This window comes from Octopus sinensis, linkage group LG24 (assembly GCF_006345805.1).
Source record: "Octopus sinensis linkage group LG24, ASM634580v1, whole genome shotgun sequence".
NCBI lineage: Eukaryota > Metazoa > Mollusca > Cephalopoda > Octopoda > Octopodidae > Octopus > Octopus sinensis.
This window is the reverse complement of record NC_043020.1, coordinates 9,158,566-9,179,274: the sequence shown is the minus strand read 5'-3', so window position 1 is coordinate 9,179,274 and position 20,709 is coordinate 9,158,566. Positions and strand designations below refer to the sequence as shown.

The following is a 20,709-nucleotide window of genomic DNA, read 5'->3' as shown; positions in this document are numbered from 1 at the left end:
AAGTTGTCTTCCATTGAAAATTGTAATTCTTGTTTAGGTGTCTTTTGGAAGTCAGCAACCTGGTAGAATCATTAGCACAAGAGGTAAAATGCTTAGTGGCATTTCATGTCCTTTGATTCTAAGTTCAAATTCCACCAAGGTTGACTTTTATCCTTTTTGGAGTCAAAATTGCTGGCTTAGCAGCATTTCATCCGTCTTTACATTCTCGGTTCAAATGCCACACAAAGGCCAATGCTATCAATTAGCCCCCCCCCCCACTCCCCTAAAATTTCAGGCATTGTGCTTTTACAGTTCTATTATTTACATTTGATGGATATTTGTCCTCATCTTGTTTGTTGTTAACACAATGTTTCACCTGATATACTCTCCAGCCTTCATCAGGTGTCTTGGGGAAATTTTGAACCTGAGTTCTCATTCCTAAGGTATTTTTCAATGTTGTTATTATTATTATTCAGGTCACTACCTGGAATTGAACTCGGAATCTTGGGGCTAGTAGCCCACACTCTTAACCACTACTCCATATGCCTATGGGCAATTAAGTGCTTTTAGTAGAAAGGATTATTAATTAGAAGGCAGAATTATTATTTATCTGGCAGAATCATTCTGAGTTCAACTTCCACTGAGGTTGACTTTGCCTTTCATCCTTTCATGGTCAATATATTTCTTTATTGCCCACAAGGGGCTAAACATAGAGGGGACTAACAAAGGGATTAAGTCGATTATATTGACCCCAGTACGTAACTCGTACTTTATTTATCGACCTCAAAAGGATGAAAAGCAAAGTCGACCTCGGCGGAATTTGAACCCAGAATGTAACGGCAGACAAAATACGGCTACGCATTTCGCCCGGCGTGCTACCGTTTCTGCCACCTCGCTGCCTTCATGGTCAATAAATTAAGTACCAGTGAAACATTGGGGTCGATGAAATCGACTATTTGCTCTTACCCCAAAATGCCTCTATCAGAAAGAATTATCATTAAAGCAGCAAACTGGTTAGTAGCATTTCGTCCGTCTTTGTCCTGAGTTCAAATTCTGCCTAGATTGACCTTACCTTTCAGGGTCAATAAATTAAGTACCAGTTGCATACTGGAGTCAATTTAATCGACTGGGACACCACCTACCCACCCCCAAAATTTCAGGCCTTGTCCCTAGAGCAAGAAGGATGATTATTATCATTACGGTATCAAGCTGTCAGAATTGTTAGAGCTTTGAATAAAATACTTTTTCTAGTTTGAGTTCAAATCCCGCCAAGGTCAAATTTACCTTTCATCTTTTAGGGGCTGATAAAGTACCCATCAAGTACTAGAGTCAATGTAATCAACTGCCCCCTCACCACAAAATTGCTCACCTAGAGAGTCAGGAAAACACTTTGCTCTATTTGTTTTTGTTTTTTGTTTTTTTTTTTAATTTAAGATCTAACTCTGTGATTCCCGACATGGGGCATGGTAATATTTTGGTGAGGCATGCGTAGGGTCACGTTGAATTCATACATTTTGTACACAATGTTTAGTGTACCTATAAGAAAAAGGGGCAATTCTCAAATGAGTTATTAAAAAAAAATTCTTTACAGGCGCTGGAGTGGCTGTGTGGTAAGTAGCTTGCTAACCAACCACATGGTTCCGGGTTCAGTCCCACTGCGTGGCATCTTGGGCAAATGTCTTCTGCTATAGCCCCGGGCCAACCAATGCCTTGTGAGTGGATTTGGTAGATGGAAACTGATAGAAGCCTGTTGTATATATGTATATATATATATATATATATGTTTGTTCCCCTAGCATTGCTTGACAACCGATGCTGGTGTGTTTACGTCCCCGTCACTTAGCGGCAAAAAGGGACCGATAGAATAAGTCCCGGGGTCGAGTTGCTCGACTAAAGGCGGTGCTCCAGCATGGCCGCAATCAAATGACTGAAACAAGTAAAAGAATACATCCCATCTGTGTGTGGATGATGATTTTATCAAATTTGACACAGGTCATCCATGATATGATGTCACTAAAGTGGGAATACAATTTTTGGACACTTTAGAGACATCAAGTCATTTTCATCATTTCATAAGATCTGATGTCTCTAAAGTGGGAATAAAATTTTTGTACACTTTAGAGACATCAAGTCATTTTCATCGTTTCATAAGATCTGATGTCTCTAAAGAGGGAATAAGATTATTTCCTTCAATTTAGTGGTATGTAATAAAAAAGCATGTAGGTGATTACCAACGCGCATGTGTGTATGTAGTATAGAACTGGTCAGTACTGAAAGCAGTGCCCTCTTGATTCCTTATGGAGAAATAAACTGAAGACAGACTTATGTGTGCAGCTGTGTCATTTTATTCCCTGAAGTCAGTTTTGTGAATTCAGCAAAACCGTAAGAAAATACTTCCATCATTGATACAAAGGCTTTTGCAGCTGAGAAGATTCACAGAATAGTTTTTGTTTCCTTTTTGAGCATATTTTCCAAAAGTTTATACTGAAATTTTTTTGAAGAAATTGCTGCTTCTATAGAACCCTAAACCCAAAATCTAATTCTGTCTTTGAGAGGTGCTAACCTAGAACTGAACTCGGAATATAGTTTTATATGGAAGATAGATCCAATTTAATGAGGTTTGGATCCTTCCATTTGTCTTGGAAGCTCTAAACAATGTTGATTGCTATTCATGCTTATTTGACCATCATCATTTAGCGTCTGTTTTCCATGCTAGCATGGGTTGGACGGTTCAACTGGGGTCTGTCAAGCCAGAAGGCTTCATCAGGCCCAGTCAAATCTGGCAGTGTTTCTACGGCTGGATGCCCTTCTTAATGCCAACCACTCCGTGAGTGTAGTGGGTGCTTTTTACGTGCCACTTGCACAGGTGCCAGACAGAGCTGGCAAACGGATGGTGCTTTTACGTGTCACCGGCACAGGGGCCAGGCGAGGCTGACGAACGGATGGTGCTTTTACGTGCCACCGACACGGGGGCCAGACAGGGCTGGCAAACAGCCACGAAACGGATGGTGCTTTTACGTGTCACCGGCACGGGGGCCAAGCAAGGCTGGCAACGGACACGAACGGATGGTGAACTGAAAAAATTATCAAGAATTAGACAGAGTATTGTAAAAATGAATCCGTGCCAGGAATTGAACAAAAAATTGATAAGGGGCCATCATAGCAATATTTATTCAAGTTTATTATTACTGGTTTCAAATTTTTCGCCACAAGGGCAGCAATTTTCGGGGGAGGCGATGAGTTTACACCGACCCCCCCAATGTTCAACTGGTACTTATTTTAACCCTTTCAATACCAACCCGGCTCTGCAGTACAAATGTCTTGTTTTCACAAGTTTTGAATTAAAGTCTCCCACCAAACTTTAGTCACAATTTATGTTCCTAACAGTGGCTTAATGATAACTAAATTATTTTACTAAATTCTTTGTTATATTTAAAATTAATTGAACAAAACACAGAACATCTCAAAATAAATACAGTAATGAAAGGGTTAAGGTGACGAGCTGGCAGAATCTTTAGCACACTGGACAAAATACTTAGCAGTATTTTGCCCATCACTATGTTCTAAGTTCAAATTCCGCCAAGGTCGACTTTGCCTTTCATCCTTTCAGGGTCGATGTAATTGACTCATTCCCTCCCACAAAATGGCTACTCTTGTGGAAAAATTTAAAACCATTGTTATTGTTGTTGTTGTTGTCCAAAATGAAACAAGTAGTTCAACATGGTTTGAAATCCAACTTAATTCTAAGATCTCAAATTGGTTATAATCCAGTCTTTGAAATATGAGACTCGTGTGAAAACTGATACCCCTTCGGTACAGGTCCAGCCAAAAGATGCAATACCCACAAGGACCTTGCTGCCGTCTTTAGCACTTGTACAAACTAGCGGACCTCCAGAGTCTCCCTGTGGAATAGAAAAACACAAAACAAAAGGTTAGTACATAAGCACCAATATTTCAAAAATTATGGTATATCTCCCTAAGGCAGCAAGCGAGCAGAACCCTTAGTGTCCCAGGCTAAACGCTTAGAGGCATTCTGTTTGTTTTTACATTCTGAGTTTAAATTCAACCAAGGTGAACTTTGCCTCTCATTCTTTTGGAGTCGATAAAATAAAATACCAGTAGCATACTGGGGTTGATGTAATGTATTTACTCCTTCTTCTGAACTTTTGGCAAAATTTGAAACCATTATATTTCAGTTTTGTATTTGACTTGTAAGATGTTAAATCAGGTGGAAACATCTTGGGAGGGTCATTATGCCAATAATAAACACATGTTGGTTCCACTTCACTTTTATTATTATTATTATTATTACTGAAGTGGCAAGCTGGCAGGATTGTTAGCATACTGAAGAAAATGTTTAGTGGTATTTCATCTATCTCTATGTTCTAAGTTCAAATTCTGCCATGGCCAACTAAATTACTGGAGTGTAAATGCACCAACACCGGTTGTCAGACATAGGTGAGGAACAAACACAGATACAAAGAGACACAAGCACACACACACACATATATATATATATATATATATATATATGAACGATGGGCTTTTTTAGTTTCTGCCTCCGAAATCCAGTCTGGAGGCTTTGGTCACCCCAAGGCTGTAATAGAAAACACTTGCCTAAAGTGTCACTCACTTGACTTGAACCCAGAAATATCACAAAAACTGTTACTCAGTTTCACATTCCCGCCCATCGGACTCTAACAAAACTGTCCAATGGACAGGACTGCTGCTTTTAACTAAAGTATATATATATATATATATACACACACAAGTATATACAGCTCCACTTCTGATGATCCAAAGATAAGATAGCCAGTTTTAAAATCTCTGAAAGAGACCCATATACTAACAGTACTAAACCATAACATTTTGATACCAGCAGAAAAGATATTTTCTTGGGGTTAAAATGTAACATTTTTTCTATATAGGACAGCTACATAAAATATCAAAACGTTACGGTATATATATATTATACATATATGTGTGATATATATATATATGTGCTGTATACCAACAATGTATATACCCTTAACAGGCAAACCAACAAAACAGGATTTTTACTCTCAACAAAGTCTCTTTAAATCAGTGGCTCTGAGCCTTTTTAATATCCAGACTGGATTTTTTTCTAGGGGGCTGCACCCTAAAGAAAAATTAATATTTATAGATACAAGACTGTCAAGGGCTGAAGCTGAGAAGTGCTGCTTCAGGTATTTTGTTCTACATCAAGTGACAGACATACAGACCCTGTTTTGTCATCCTCACTATCAGACATGCTATGAATTACAGACGGGTCCGCTGGAAACCTGTGACTAAGGACTTTGTTATTTGCGATATAAAATGCATGAATAAGTTCTGATGTCCTACCCCACAAATAGCTCCACCGTTGGCTTTCTCTGTACCAGCACATATCTGCTGTTCCTTGATTGCCAAATAAGCTGCACATTTGCTTTGGTCCATCAGTGGTACTTCTGCCGTCTGGAGAGTATCTGGCTCTTCACCAAACACTGAAAAACAAAAAGAGTTATCATCATCATCATCGTTTAACGTCCGCTTTCCATGCTAGCATGGGTTGGACGGTTCAACTGGGGTCTGGGGAGCCCGAAGGCTGCACCAGGCTCCAGTCTGATCTGGCAGTGTTTCTACAGCTGGATGCCCTTCCTAACGCCAACCACTCCGAGAGTGTAGTGGGTGATTTTATGTGCCAGACGAGGCTGGCGAACGGCCACGCTCGGATGGTGTTTTTTATGTGCCACCGACACAGGTGCCAGATGAGGCTGGTGAATACATATATATACAGGGTGATCCAAAAGCAGGTTTACAGTCATTCAACTCTCTCTTTCGCATTCATATATATTAACAGTTTAGATCTTAATTATAATAAAGATATGAAACCATTATTCTATGCTAATTTTGTCAAGCTCCCTTTTCAGTTTGTAAGATAGAAATTTAAATGTAATGAAATGCTTTAAAAGAAATTTAAAATGCCTACGTGATGAATGTAAACCTACTTTTGGGCCACCCTGTATATATGTGTATATATATATATATATATATTATTTTTTCAGGTACAGAACACTGCGGCCCCTCATCCCAGGGTCTCAGAGGCCCACACCCTCAGGGTAGGCACCCTCAACGTTGGCACATTGAAAGGTAGGTCTGGCGAGATAGTCGAGATGCTTGAACGGAGACGTGTTGATGTATGTTGTATGCAAGAAATAAGGTGGAGAGGAGGATCTGCTAGGGTCCTCACAGGCAAGGGACACAGGTACAAGATTTTCTGGGCAGGGAACACTGACGGGGTTGGTGGCGTGGGTATAATTATCGCTGAGAAATGGATAGATAGAGTAATTGAGGTAATCAGAGTAAGTGACAGAATACTTAAGATTAGAATAGTGCTTCATAATAGATTAGCAACCATTATTCGGCCTATGCCCCTCAGCCAGGGCTACCCGATGGACAGAAAGACAGTTTCTATGACACCCTACTGCAGACCACCTCATCGACGAACGACAGGGACCTTCTCTTTGTGGCTGGTGATTTCAATGGGCATGTTGGACGACATGCTGGGGGCTTCCATGGCGTACATGGAGGCTACGGTTATGGTTCCCGCAACGAGGAGGAACCAGGCTGCTGGAGTTCTGCGATGCGAATAGTCTTATGGTCTGCAACACTAACTTCAGGAAACCAACAAGCCACCTGGTCACCTACCGATCGGGCCGGCATACTAGCCAAATCGACTACATCCTTGCCAGAAAAAGGGAAAGATGGCTGCTTAAAAATGCCAAAACCTTCCCAGGCGAAGAATGCACCCCACAACATAGACTGGTAGTTAGTGACTTTAGGATCAGGACTAAGAGGGCGACTAGAAGACGACCAACATGGAGAGAAGGGTCTGGAAGCTTAAAGCCCCTGCGAATGGACAGAGATTTAGAGATATGTTACTTGAAGCCTTTGACGAAGTGGAAGGGGGTATAGCTACACATGGGGTAGAAGACACTGGACGTTTCTGAGGGACACCTGCTGAAAGCCGCTGACCAGATCTGTGGCTGGTGCAAAGTCCCCTTAAGACCCAAAATAACGTGGTGGTGGAACAATATTGTTGACAGGGCTATTAGACAAAAGAAACAGGCTTGGAAGGCCTGGAAGAACGGTGGTAGCAGGGAAGGGTATCAGACTGCCAGAAGGGAAGCTAGGAGACAGGTCTATCTAGCCAGAGGGGAAGCAGATAAGAGAAAATTTGCCAATGTCCTGCGCCGTGAGGATGAAAGACTTGAGGTATTTCGTGTTGCAAGACAGTGTGTGAGAGAGAATCGTGATGTGGTAGGAGAGAAATGTGTTCGCATGGAGGATGGTTCACTTGCGCTAAATGAGGATGCAAAGAGAGAAGCTTGGAGACTGAAAGGTTACTGAATGAGGAAAATGAATGGGATAAAGAGAGTCTGCCGAATGTTGACCCTACAGAGGGACCAGCTATCCGAGTTGATAGTTCCGTGGTAGCTAAGGCAATTAGAAGCATGAAGACAGGGAAAGCCCCAGGCCCATCAGGAATTACTGCAGAGATGCTCAAAATATCTGGCAGTGTCGGCTATAACCTAGTCACCCGTATAGTCAACCAGGTGATACACGAAGGAGTCATACCCAATGACTGGTGCAGCAGCATACTAGTCAACTGCTACAAAGGTAAAGGTGATGCCCTAGATACAAATAATTACAGAGGTATCAAGCTGTTGGATCAAGTAATGAAGGTTACGAGAGGGTCATAGCCCAACTAATCAGAGAGAGAGTTAGTTTAGATGAGATGCAGTTTGGGTTCGTGCCAGGAAAAAGTACCACTGATGCTATATTCCTGGTAAGGCAGCTGCAGGAGCAATACCTAGCCAAAGATAAGCCCCTGTACCTGGCTTTCGTTGACATGGAGAAAGCTTTTGATAGGGTCCCCCGATCCCTTATCTGGTGGTCAATGAGGAAACTAGGGATAGATGAATGGCTGGTGAGGACTGTGCAAGCCATGTACAGAGATGCCGTAAGTAAGGTTAGGGTTGGCAACATGTACACAGAAGAATTCAAAGTAGAGGTTGGGGTCCACCAGGGTTCAGTACTCAGCCCCCTCCTATTTATCATAGTACTCCAGGCAATTACGGAGGAATTCAAGACAGGCTGTCCCTGGGAGCTCCTCTACGCTGACGACCTTGCTCTTATGCTGAGTCACTATCAGAACTGGAGGAGAAGTTCCAGGTGTGGAAGGAGGGTTTAGAATCAAGGGGCCTTAGAGTCAACCTAGCTAAAACCAAAGTACTAATAAGTAGAAAGGTAGACAATCCACAAATATCTTCAGGAAGATGGCCCTGCTCGATCTGTAGAAAAGGTGTAGGTAGAAACTCTATAAGATGTACCCAGTGTAAGCTATGGACACATAAGAGGTGCAGCAATGTCAAAGGTAGGCTAACTGGGAAGATAGTTTTTGTATGTGGCAGATGCTCGGGAGCATTAACCTCCGAAAATCTGCAGAAAACAACTTCCGTCACTTTCCAGGGGGAAAAACTAGAAGTAGTTGATAGCTTCCGTTATCTAGGTGACCAAGTCAGTAGTGGGGGTGGGTGCGCTGAAAGTGTAACTGCTAGAATAAGAATAGCCTGGGCAATTTAGGGAGCTCTTACCTCTGCTGGTGACTAAAGGCCTCTCGCTCAGAGTAAAAGGCAGACTGTATGATGCGTGTGTACGAACAGCCATGCTACATGGCAGCGAAACGTGGGCTGTGACTGCTGAGGACATGCGTAAGCTCGTGAGGAATGAAGCCAGTATGCTCCGATGGATGTGTAATGTCAGTGTACATACTCGACAGAGCGTTAGCACCTTGAGAGAAATGCTGTACCTAAGAAGCATCAGTTGTGGTGTTGCAAGAGAGACGATTGCGCTGGTATGGTCATGTGGCGAGAATGGATGAAGATAGGTGTGTGAGAAAGTGCCAATCCCTAGCAGTTGAGGGAACCCGTGGAAGAGGTAGACCCAGGAAAACCTGGGACGAGGTGGTGAAGCACGACCTTCGAACTTTAGGCCTCACTGAGGAAATGACCAGAGACCGAGACCTTTGGAAATATTCTGTACGTGAGAAGACCAGGCAGGACAAGTGAGCCCAGCCCACTTATGAATGCCTTTCCTCCTTGGACACAAAGACCGGTTGAGGCAAGCGAAGTCGATATAGAACCTCATCCGACGACAGACACCCATCCAACCCCCCATGCTTGCGAAGACATGTTGGGGCAAGCGAAATCGAAACCGAATTGAACCAGCCAGGATCCCTGGCCTGGTGGTACGTAAAAAGCACTATCCGACTCGGGGCCGTGGCACGTAAAATACTCCAATGCGACCGTACGACAGGCACCCATGCCAACCCCCTTGCTTGTGAAGACATGCTGGGGCAAGCGAAATCGAAATCGAATCGAATGAACCAGCCAGGATCCCTGGTCTGGTGGTACGTAAAAAGCACTATCCGACTCGTGGCCGTGGCACGTAAAATACTCCAATGCGACCGTACGACAGGCACCCTTGCCAACCCCCTTTGCTTGTGAAGACATGTTGGGGCAAGCGAAATCGAAATCGAATTGAACCAGCCAGGATCCCTGGTCTGGTGGTACGTAAAAAGCACTATCCGACTCGTGGCCGATGCCAGCACCGCCTCGACTGGCTTCCGTGCCGGTGGCACATAAAATACACCAATCTGACCGTGGCCGTTGCCAGCCCCGCCTGGCACCTGTGCAGGTGGCACGTAAAAAGCACCCACTACACTCACGGAGTGGTTGGCGTTAGAAGGGCATCCAGCTGTAGAAACATTGCCAAATTAGACTGGAGCCTGGTGCAGCCTTCTGGCTTCCCAGAACCCCGGTCGAACCGTCCAACCCATGCTAGCATGGAGAACGGACGTTAAACGACGATGATGATGATGATGATATAAATTAGAGACAAAACCACTATTAGGCAAATCAAACAATGAAAAACTTAAGCCAATACATAAGATTATTTATATATATTATTAAATATATAACAAAATTATTAAAAAATATAATTAATATCACACTATGATCGTTTCATGCCTGCTAACTTCTTCAAATTTTTGAGTCGCAGTCATTCATCAGGTGGTTTAAATATTTATATTGGCGAGGTTTAAACAATATATATATATATATATACTGAGGATTTACAAAAAAACAAAAGACAAAGATGGGTGTGTAAACAACAAACAGACGTATTGGTTTAACACTCAGGAAGTGAGAAAGTCTTTTACGTTTCGAGCCTATGCTCTTCAACAGAAATAAACAGGGAGAGAAAATAAAAATGGCTTAGTGGCTAGCGATCTATCTATATATATATATCTCATCATCATTAATATCCATTTTCCATGCTGGCATGGGTTGGATAGTTTGACTGAAAGCTGTGCCAGGCTCCAATCTAATCTGGCAATGTTTCTACAACTGGATACCCTTCCTAACAACCAACCACTCCGAGAGTGTAGTGGGTGCTTTTCACAAGCCACCAGTCACGCAGGTGCCTGGCATATGTATATATATGGTTCAAAATTGTGCAAAAAACCCAAAGACGGAGACAAGTAAGGGAACAACAAACAAGTTGTATTAGGTTGACACTCAAGAAATGCATTTAGATATGTATGCTTCTAAATATATATATAGGCGTAGGAGTGGCTGTGTGGTAAGTAGCTTGCTAACCAACCACATGGTTCCGGGTTCAGTCCCACTGCGTGGCATCTTGGATAAGTGTCTTCTGCTATAGCCCCAGGCCGACCAATGCCTTGTGAGTGGATTTGGTAGACGGAAACTGAAAGAAGCCTGTCGTATATATATGTTTGTGTGTCTGTGTTTGTCCCCCTAGCATTGCTTGACAACCGATGCTGGTGTGTTTACGTCCCCATCACTTAGCGGTTCGGCAAAAAGAGACCGATAGAATAAGTAGTGGGCTTACAAAGAATAAGTCCCGGGGTCGATTTGCTCGACTAAAGGCGGTGCTCCAGCATGGCCGCAGTCAAATGACTGAAACAAGTAAAAGAGTATATATACACATGCATGAAACTCTGAGTAACAGTTTTTTATGTATGTGTGTATATATATATATACGTAGGCCTTCGGTATTTGAGTACTATTTTCTTCCAACTGGTTTTGCATTTGTGTGTGTGTGTATATATATATGTATACTCTTTTACTTGTTTCAGTCATTTGACTGTGGCCATGCTGAAGCACCGCCTTTAGCCAAGCAAATCGACCCCAGGACATATTCTGACGGGCTTCTTTCAGTTTCCTTCTACCAAATCCATTCACAAGGCTTTGGTCAGCCTGAGGCTATAGTAGAAGACACTTACCCAAGGTGCCACGCAGAGGGACTGAACCCAGAACCATGTGGTTTGTAAGCAAGCTACTTACCACACAGCCACTCCTACGTATATATATATATATATATACACACACAGACATACATATATACATACGTGGCACTCCGTCAGTTACAACAAAGAAGCTTCCAGTTGATTCGATCACCAGAACAGTCTTCTTGTGAAATTAACGTGCAGGTGGCCAAGCCTTAAGTGTTTTCGCTCAATAAACACACACAATGCCCGGTCTGGGAATTGAAACCACGAGTCCGCTGCCCTAACCACTGGGCCATTGCACCTCCACAATAGATAGATAGATAGACAGACAGACATCATACCAATCTTATTCACAGGAAAAAATCGCAAATGTGCCTGTATTTGTATACATGTGTGTATATACACATGTTTGTGAGTGTATATATATTTCTTTATTGCCCACAAGGGGTTAAACATAGAGGGGACAAACAAGGACAGACAAAGGGATTAAGTCAATTACATCGACTCCAGTGCGTAACTGGTACTTTATTTATCGACCCCGAAAGGATGAAAGGCAAAGTCAACCTCGGCGGAATTTGAACTCACAACGTAACGACAGACGAAATACGGCTACACATTTCGCCCGGCCTGCTAACATTTCTTATTTCTTTATTGCCCACAAGAGGCTAAACATAGAGGGGACAAACAAGGACAGACATAGGTATTAAGTCGATTACATCGACCCCAGTGCGTAACTGGTACTTAATTTATCGACCCCGAAAGGATGAAAGGCCTGCCAGTTCGCCTATATATGTGTGTGTAAATGAGTATGTATGTGTATATGTCTGTGTGTGTGTGAGAGGATATAAGTAAGTAAAGATATGAGTATGCATATATATGTGTGTGTGTGTGTGCACATCTTAGAGATAAAGGATGAGAAACGGTGACAGAAAGTTTAATTAAAAATGAAGAGAGAGAGTGTGTGTGGCTGGTGTAAAGGTCTTACTGCTTGTTTTCCCCCATCCTGAGATGAGACAGTCTCCTTGATATTTCTCACAAGCTGTGGCTAACTGGAGAGGTTGTAGGCATTTATTGAACTGCAGGGGTGTGCTGAGGGTCAGGAGGCCAATGTCGTTCACTGAAATAAAGACAACAGTAAAATAATACATCATATATATACATATATATATAAGTAGTTGAATGAATTATCTTAGTATGGATAATTCGGTTAACCGATACCTGGGTAGCAAATTCACGTCAGAAAAACACGATTGAAGCTACATGCCAAGGGCAGAGATCACGTGCTTTCGTGTGGAAATTTGTGTGTTTTTTTAATACAAATAAATGAAAGAATGGAGTTGAACAACGATTTAACAAAATTCCTTTATTTTCGACATATGTTTCGAAGGCTGCATATTCCTAATTTCGAAGGAATAAGGGTGCATTATGCCGCTTTCTCATCAGGAAAAACAAGGAACTTATGTCCTGATGAGAAGGCGGCATAATGCACCCCTTATTCCTTCGAAATTAGGAATATGCAGCCTTCAAAACATATGTCGAGAATAAAGGAATTTTGTTAAATCGTCGTTCAACTCCATTCTTTCATTTATTTATATATGTATATATATATAAACATACATAGATTGATAGGCAGATATACATATGCATGAAATATAAGTCTGTGTTGGGAGAGAGAGAGTGAGGGTAGATATACATACATATAAGATTATGTACATAAAAGCAGAGAGAAATAGGTAAGCATATGGATAGATTTATAGACACACACACACACACTCAAATTGAGAGAACTCTATAGATACAAATATAAAAAAACAAAGTACAATAGATATTTGTATACATACAGGTATGGTAGGTATGTATATATCTCTCTCTCTCACCAAGCATTTTATAGATATGTATCAATCTTTCTCTCTCTCACTCTATCTATATCTGGCTGTCTGTCTACCTACCTATCTATACATATATATTTTCCCTAGTGTTCTTTTCTATCTATCTTTACTCTTTTACTTGTTTCAGTCATTTGACTGCGGCCATGCTGGAGCACCGCCTTTAGTCGAGCAAATCGACCCCGGGACTTATTCTTTGTAAGCCCAGTACTTATTCTATCAGTCTCTTTTGCCAAACCGCTAAGTGACGGGGACGTAAACACACCAGCATCGGTTGTCAAGCAATGCTAGGGGGACAAACACAGACACACACACACATATATATATATATATATAATATATATATATATATATATATATATATATATACATATATACGACAGGCTTCTTTCAGTTTCCGTCTACCAAATCCACTCACAAGGCATTGGTCGGCCCGGGGCTATAGCAGAAGACACTTGCCCAAGATGCCACGCAGTGGGACTGAACCCGGAACCATGTGGTTGGTTAGCAAGCTACTTACCACACAGGGGATTATTTTTTTTACTTTCTTTTTTCATTTCTTAATTTCTAAATATATTTTTCTGGCAGCCGTTCTATTCTAAAGGAGTGAATACCATTATTTGTGAACTAAAACAGTTTTTGTTAAATATTGATCTTTTAATGGTGTTCTAATTGGCGCCAAACACCTGTTAAGTTTTGCTGTATCTATCTGTGTCTCTATCTGTCTGTCTGTCTACCTTTATCTATCTATACTCTTTTACTCTTTTACTTGTTTCAGTCATTTGACTGCGGCCATGCTGGGGCATCGCCTTTAGTCGAGCAAATCGACCCCGGGACTTATTCTTTGTAAGCCCAGTACTTATTCTATCGGTCTCTTTTGCCGAACCGCTAAGTGACGGGGGGACGTAAACACACCAACATCGGTTGTCAAGCAATGCTAGGGGAACAAACACAGACACACAAACATATACACACACACACATACATATATATACATATATACGACAGGCTTCTTTCAGTTTCCATCTACCAAAGCCACTCACAAGGCATTGGTCGGCCCCAGGCTATAGCAGAAGACACTTGCCCAAGATGCCACGCAGTGGGACTGAACCCAGAACCATGTGGTTGGTAGGCAAGCTACTTACCACACACTTCACTTTTCTTTTTCTCTCTCTCTCTCTCTCTATATATATACATATATATATATATATCAACCTCTTTATATCTATGTGTCTCTCTCTCAGACCCTCCTCCTTTCTCTGCCCCCCTCTCTCTCTCTCTTTCACTCACACACTCTCACTCTTTCCTTACCCCCCACCTCCACCCAAAGAACCAAGGAACCAGTGAGAAATATCCCAAATTAAATACTCACAGATGTTGTCGTCCATCTTCTGGAACATCGTGTGTACAGTGTAGTTGGAAACTTTGACCAGAGACGTAAACTTTGATTTTGAAACTGAACCATACAGAACGTAGACATATTTCACATCACTGGAGCTGAAATGGAGCACAAATGTATAATCATCACCATCATCCCTGGGCATGGATTCACTGAAGCTCCGGCGTCTGGCGATGGACTTGGTAAACACCCACAAAGTTATCAATCACTTCACCAACAACAACACTGAACACCTTTTTGATCTCCATGTGTCTAACACACGTGGACATGCCTACAAAGTCAGAAAACAACACAGCTCCCATGACTTTCGGAAACATTTTTTCACGCTCAGAGTTGCTGAAGCATGGAACAAACTGCCTGCGTCAGTTGTTGACTGCCACGACACTGCATCCTTTAAGGCCCTCATGCTTTCCGAAATCCGCCGAAACTACACCTGATTATATATACACTTTAGATGAGTTGTAGTGCACCTGAGCACTGTACACAATTATTATTATTATTATTATTATTATTATTATTATTATTATATCATCATCTTCATCCGTCTTCCATGCTGGCAAAGGTTGCATGGTTGAACTGGAGCTGGCCAACTGCCACTCTGTCGGTTACAACATTGAAGGTTCCAATTGATCCAATCAACGGAACAGCCTGCTTGTGAAATTAACATGCAAGTGGCTGAGTACTCCACAGACATACCTGCCATTAACCCTTTAGCATTTAAACCGGCCATATCCGGCCAAAAGTATTCTACCTGTTTTATGTTCAAACTGGCAAGATCTGGTCTGTCACACCAACCCTACAATATCATTTTAAAAATTAACAATTACCTCATCAGACTCTCAAAGTTACAAGGTAATGCATGATGAATTCAAAACAAGGTGGATAAAAAGCATTAATTTTGGTAAAATAATGCGAACACTAAAGGGTTAAACTAGTTCCCAGGAAGATTCTTCAGCATGACTGAGAATGTGATACAAGGATGGCCCATTGAATTACAGGTACTACTCATTTTCACTTACACCAGACTCCAATCATTTGTGTTTGGCATGGTTCTACGGCTGGATGCCCTTCCGAAATCCCAACCACTTTACAGAGTGGACCGGGTCCATTTGTACGTGGCACCAGCGCCAGTGCTTTATATGTGGCACCAGGCATGGGTGCTTATGTACAGAACCAGCACAGATGCATTTTGCATGTCACCAGTTCAGGTTCTTTTAAGCGGCACCGAGCGCAGGTGCTTTTTACCTGAAACCAGAGTTGTTTGTAGAGATTAACAAAATTCATTACTCACATACAATGGGCAGCTGTGATTATGTGGCTGTTATCCACGATCGTCCCAGCACACCTGAAGTTCTCATTGCTTGTCTTTGTTATCAGCAAATGGACAATGTACGGCTGTTCACACTCGGCCACCTTCCGACCGGAAACTATATAATTTATCCTGGAGCTCTCCAACACTGCAACAAAAAATAGATAGAGAGACAGAGAGAGAAAGAGAGATGGGTAGGTTGATAGAGAGACAGACAATCAGAAAGAGAGAGGCAGACGGACGGATGGAGAGAGACAGACGGACAGAGACAGACGGACGGAGAGAGACAAACAGACAGAAAGAGAGAGACAGATAGATAGACAGACAAATGGAGAGAGAGAGACAGACAGATAGAGAGAGAAAGGGATAGATAGATAGAGAGAGATAGGTAGATTGATAGAGAGACAGACAATCAGAAAGAGAGAGGCAGACAGACAGACGAACGGATGGAGAGAGACAGACAAACAGACAGACAAACAGAAAGAGATAGACAGACAGATGGAGAGAGAGACACAGATAGAGAGGGAGAGAGAGAAAGGGATAGATAGATAAAGAGAGAGAGAGAAAGGGATAGATAGATAGAGAGAGAGGGAGAGAACCTATTTTCAAAGGTCATCACTGGAGAAAAAAAAAAGCTGGTGCTATGGCTACGACCTGGAAACGAGGCAGCAATCAAGTCAATGGAAGCCTTCAATATTATCAGCATGTCCCGGAAAAGGACATCAAGGAAATTCCAATGACAAGATGATGCTGATTTCTTTCATCAATGCAAAAGGAATTCTGCACCCAGTATTTGTTCCTCCTGGTCAATCTGCTAACCAGATGTTTTACTTGACAGTTTGCGAGACATGGTGAGATGAAAATGCCCTGACCCATGGCAAAGTGGGGAGTGGTGGTTTCATCACAACAAGGCACCTATTTCTTTACTACCCACAAGGGGCTAAACACAGACGGGACAAACAAGGATAGACATAGGTATTAAGTCGATTACATCGACCCCAGTTCGTAACTGGTACTTAATTTATCGACCCCGAAAGGATGAAAGGCAAAGTCGACCTCGGCGGAATTTGAACTCAGAACGTAACGGCAGACAAAATACCTGTTTCTTTACTACCCACAAGGGGCTGAACACAGATGGGACAAACAAGGATAGACATAGGTATTAAGTCGATTACATCGACCCCAGTGCGTCACTGGTACTTAATTTATCGACCCTGAAAGGATGAAAGGCAAAGTCGACCTCGGCAGAATTTGAACTCAGAACGTAATGGCAGACAAAATACCTGTTTCTTTACTACCCACAAGGGGCTAAACACAGATGGGACAAACAAGGATAGACATAGGTATTAAGTGGATTACATCGACCCCAGTTCGTAACTGGTACTTAATTTATCGACCCTGAAAGGATGAAAGGCAAAGTCGACCTCGGCGGAATTTGAACTCACAACGTAACGGCAGACGAAATACCGCTAAGCATTTCGCCCGGCGTGCTAACGTTTCTGCCAGCTCGCCGCTTTGCACACTGCCTCAAGTGTGAGACAGTTTTTGATTAAAAACGGAATGACCCCCACTTGCCCACTCTCCCTATACACCCAATCTTGCTCCCTGTGAGTCTTTTCTGTTCCTCCAAATGAAAAGTCCTTAAAGGAAAAATGATGTGGAGGAGGCAAAGAGAGAAAATGATGGAGGCGTTAAAGAGCATCACTTCACAAGAGTTCCAGGACTGCTTTGAACAGTGGAATACACTCCTGGGCCAAGGCATTGCTTCAAATGGAGAATACTGTGAAAGTGATAAAAGTGTAAACATAGGCGCAGGAGTGGCTGTGTGGTAAGTAGCTTGCTTACCAACCACATGGTTCCGGGTTCAGTCCCACTGCGAGGCATCTTGGGCAAGTGTCTTCTACTATAGCCTCGGGCCGACCAATGCCTTGTGAGTGGATTTGGTAGACGGAAACTGAAAGAAGCCCGTCGTATATATATGTATGTGTTTGTCCCCCTAGCATTGCTTGACAACTGATGCTGGTGTGTTTACGTCCCCGTCACTTAGCGGTTCGGCAAAAGAGACCGATAGAATAAGTACTGGGCTTACAAAGAATAAGTCCCGGGTTCGAGTTGCTCGATTAAAGGCGGTGCTCCAGCATGGCCGCAGTCAAAATGACTGAAACATGTGAAAAAAAAAAAAATGTAAAACTAAAATAATATTGCAAACTTCCAGTTTTTGGGGGGTTGTCCCCTCGTACATAAACTGTAATCAATGATTACAAGCATAAATTTTTAATTAGATCAGAATATATGATTTTGTAAATATAACTATTGTTCTATTCTTTTACTTGTTTCAGTCATTTGACTGCGGCCATGCTGGAGCACCGCCTTTAGTCGAGCAAATCGACCCCGGGACTTATTCTTTGTAAGCCCAGTACTTATTCTATCGATCTCTTTTTGCCGAACCGCTGGGTGACAGGGACGTAAACACACCAGCATCGGTTGTCAAGCGATGGTGGGGGGGACAAACACAGACACACACACAACACACACACACACATATATATATATATATATATATATATACGACAGGCTTCTTTCAGTTTCCGTCTACCAAATCCACTCACAAGGCATTGGTCGGCCCGGGGCTATAGCAGAAGACACTTGCCGAAGATGCCACGCAGTGGGACTGAACCCAGAACCATGTGGTTGGTAAGCAAGCTACTTACCACACAGCCACTCCTGCGCATACATTTAATATTTTTAATTACATCAGTTGCTGCATGTCAAAACCTCTTTTAATTACAGCTGAAATTACATTTTCTCTTGTATCTGTGGCCATGCTGGGGCACCATCTACAATTATTTCTAGTCAAATGAACTGACCCCAGGACTTATTTTTCCCTTTTTAAGCCTGGTATTTATTGGATTAGTCTCTCTGCTGAGCTGCTAAGTTACTGGGATATAAACATACCAACACTGGTTGTCAAGCATTGGTGTAAGACTAACATAGACACAGAGACTCACATATGACAAGCTTCTTATTTCTTTATTGCCCACAAGGGGCTAAATACAGAGGGGACAAACAAGGACAGACAAACGGATTAAGTCGATTACATCGACCCCAGTGCATAACTGGTACTTAATTTATCGACCCCGAAAGGATGAAAGGCAAAGTCGACCTTGGCGGAATTTGAACTCAGAACGTAACGGCAGACGAAATACGGCTACGCATTTTCGCCTGGCGTGCTAACGATTCTGCCAGCTCGCCGCCTTATGACGAACTTCTTTCAGTTTCCATCAACCAAATCCACTCACAAATCTTTGGTTAGCTGGAGGCTGTAGCAGAAGACACTTACCCAAGGTGCCATACAGTGGGACTGAACCCAGAACCACGAGGCTGTGAAGCAAACGTCTTAACAGACAGCCACACTATGTATAAAAGATATTGAATTAAAAACTGCAGCAAAATATAATATCTTTAATTGCAGCTACAGTTACATGTATAATTTTTTAATTATTATTAATTACAACTGTCATTAAATATCTCAATTTCTTTTAATTACTCTCTGCGAATTAAAATACAAGCATTTTTGTTGCAATTTGAGTCAGAAATTTTCTTTGAATTTCTTTAGTAGTTCTAATTATTACTAATTATATCAATTATACTAATTATATTAATTGCACTAATTGCACTAAGTTGCATAAATGCAATTTTCTGTCTTTTATAATGTTTCCTAATCTCAGAAAACAAACCCATCATCATCATCATCATTGTTTAGCGTCCGCTTTCCATGCTAGCATGGGTTGGACGGTGCAACTGGGGTCTGGGAAGCCAGAAGGCTGCACCAGGCCAGTCTGATCTGGCAGTGTTTCTACGGCTGGATGCCCTTCCTAACGCCAACCACTCCGTGAGTGTAGTGGGTGCTTTTTACGTGCCACCGGCACGGAGGCTAGGCAAGGCTGGCAAACGGCCACGATCGGATGGTGCTTTTTACGTGCCACCGGCATGGAGGCTAGGCAAGGCTGGCAAACGTCCACGATCGGATGGTGCTTTTTACGTGCCACCGGCATGGAGGCTAGGCAAGGCTGGCAAACGTCCACGATCGGATGGTGCTTTTTACGTGCCACCGGCATGGAGGCTAGGCAAGGCTGGCAAACGGCCACGATCGGATGGTGCTTTTTACGTGCCACCGGCACGGAAGCCAGTCAGGGCGGCACTGGCAATGGCCACGTTCGGATGGTTCTCTTATGTGCCACCAGCACTGGTATCACAGCTACAATTTCTATTCAAGTTGATCGATTTTGATTTTTGATTTTTGATTTTCTGATTTTCTGATTTTCACTTGCCTCAACAGGTCTTCACAAGTAGGGTTCTGTGTCCCAGGAAGGAAAGGTATGCATAGGTGTAAAATAAGTGTAAAACCATTTCAGTTTGAAAATTTGCAAAAAGGTAGCAGAGAATTGATTTAAATGCAAATTAAGAATAACAGCTCTTGGATACTTGAGTTGTTAGAAATAGCAGTCAAATCTCCTTCAAATTACACCTGTCAACTTGAAAAAATGAAGGACATGTTTGATGATGTGATCAAATGTAGTCTTTGGCCTGATTAAATAAATAAAGGACAAGATGATCAAAGCTTAAATTCCTTTGATCATATGCCTACTCAATCAGGGTTGGCCTGGGGTTAAACAACAACAGGTGTCTTAATATTTTTTATCTTTTACTTGTTTCCGTCATTAGACTGGGGCCATGCTGGGGCATTGCATTGAAGGGTTTT

The 20,709-nt window shown here is 42.3% G+C and overlaps 1 protein-coding gene across 1 annotated transcript in view; it reads right to left on the bottom strand.

Annotated features, from left to right (window-relative positions):
* Nucleotides 1-3,549: 3,549 nt before the first annotated feature.
* Nucleotides 3,550-20,709, bottom strand: part of LOC115223945 (chymotrypsin-1) — a 20,295-nt gene continuing 3,135 nt past the window's right edge. The window contains exons 2-6 of the mRNA XM_029794691.2: nucleotides 15,930-16,095; nucleotides 14,612-14,736; nucleotides 12,339-12,470; nucleotides 5,344-5,483; nucleotides 3,550-3,881 (exon numbers count right to left, since the gene is read on the bottom strand). Of these exons, the coding sequence (XP_029650551.1) occupies nucleotides 3,723-3,881; nucleotides 5,344-5,483; nucleotides 12,339-12,470; nucleotides 14,612-14,736; nucleotides 15,930-16,095 (722 nt within the window). The 3' untranslated portion in view covers nucleotides 3,550-3,722. The remainder of the gene's footprint in view (nucleotides 3,882-5,343; nucleotides 5,484-12,338; nucleotides 12,471-14,611; nucleotides 14,737-15,929; nucleotides 16,096-20,709) is intronic.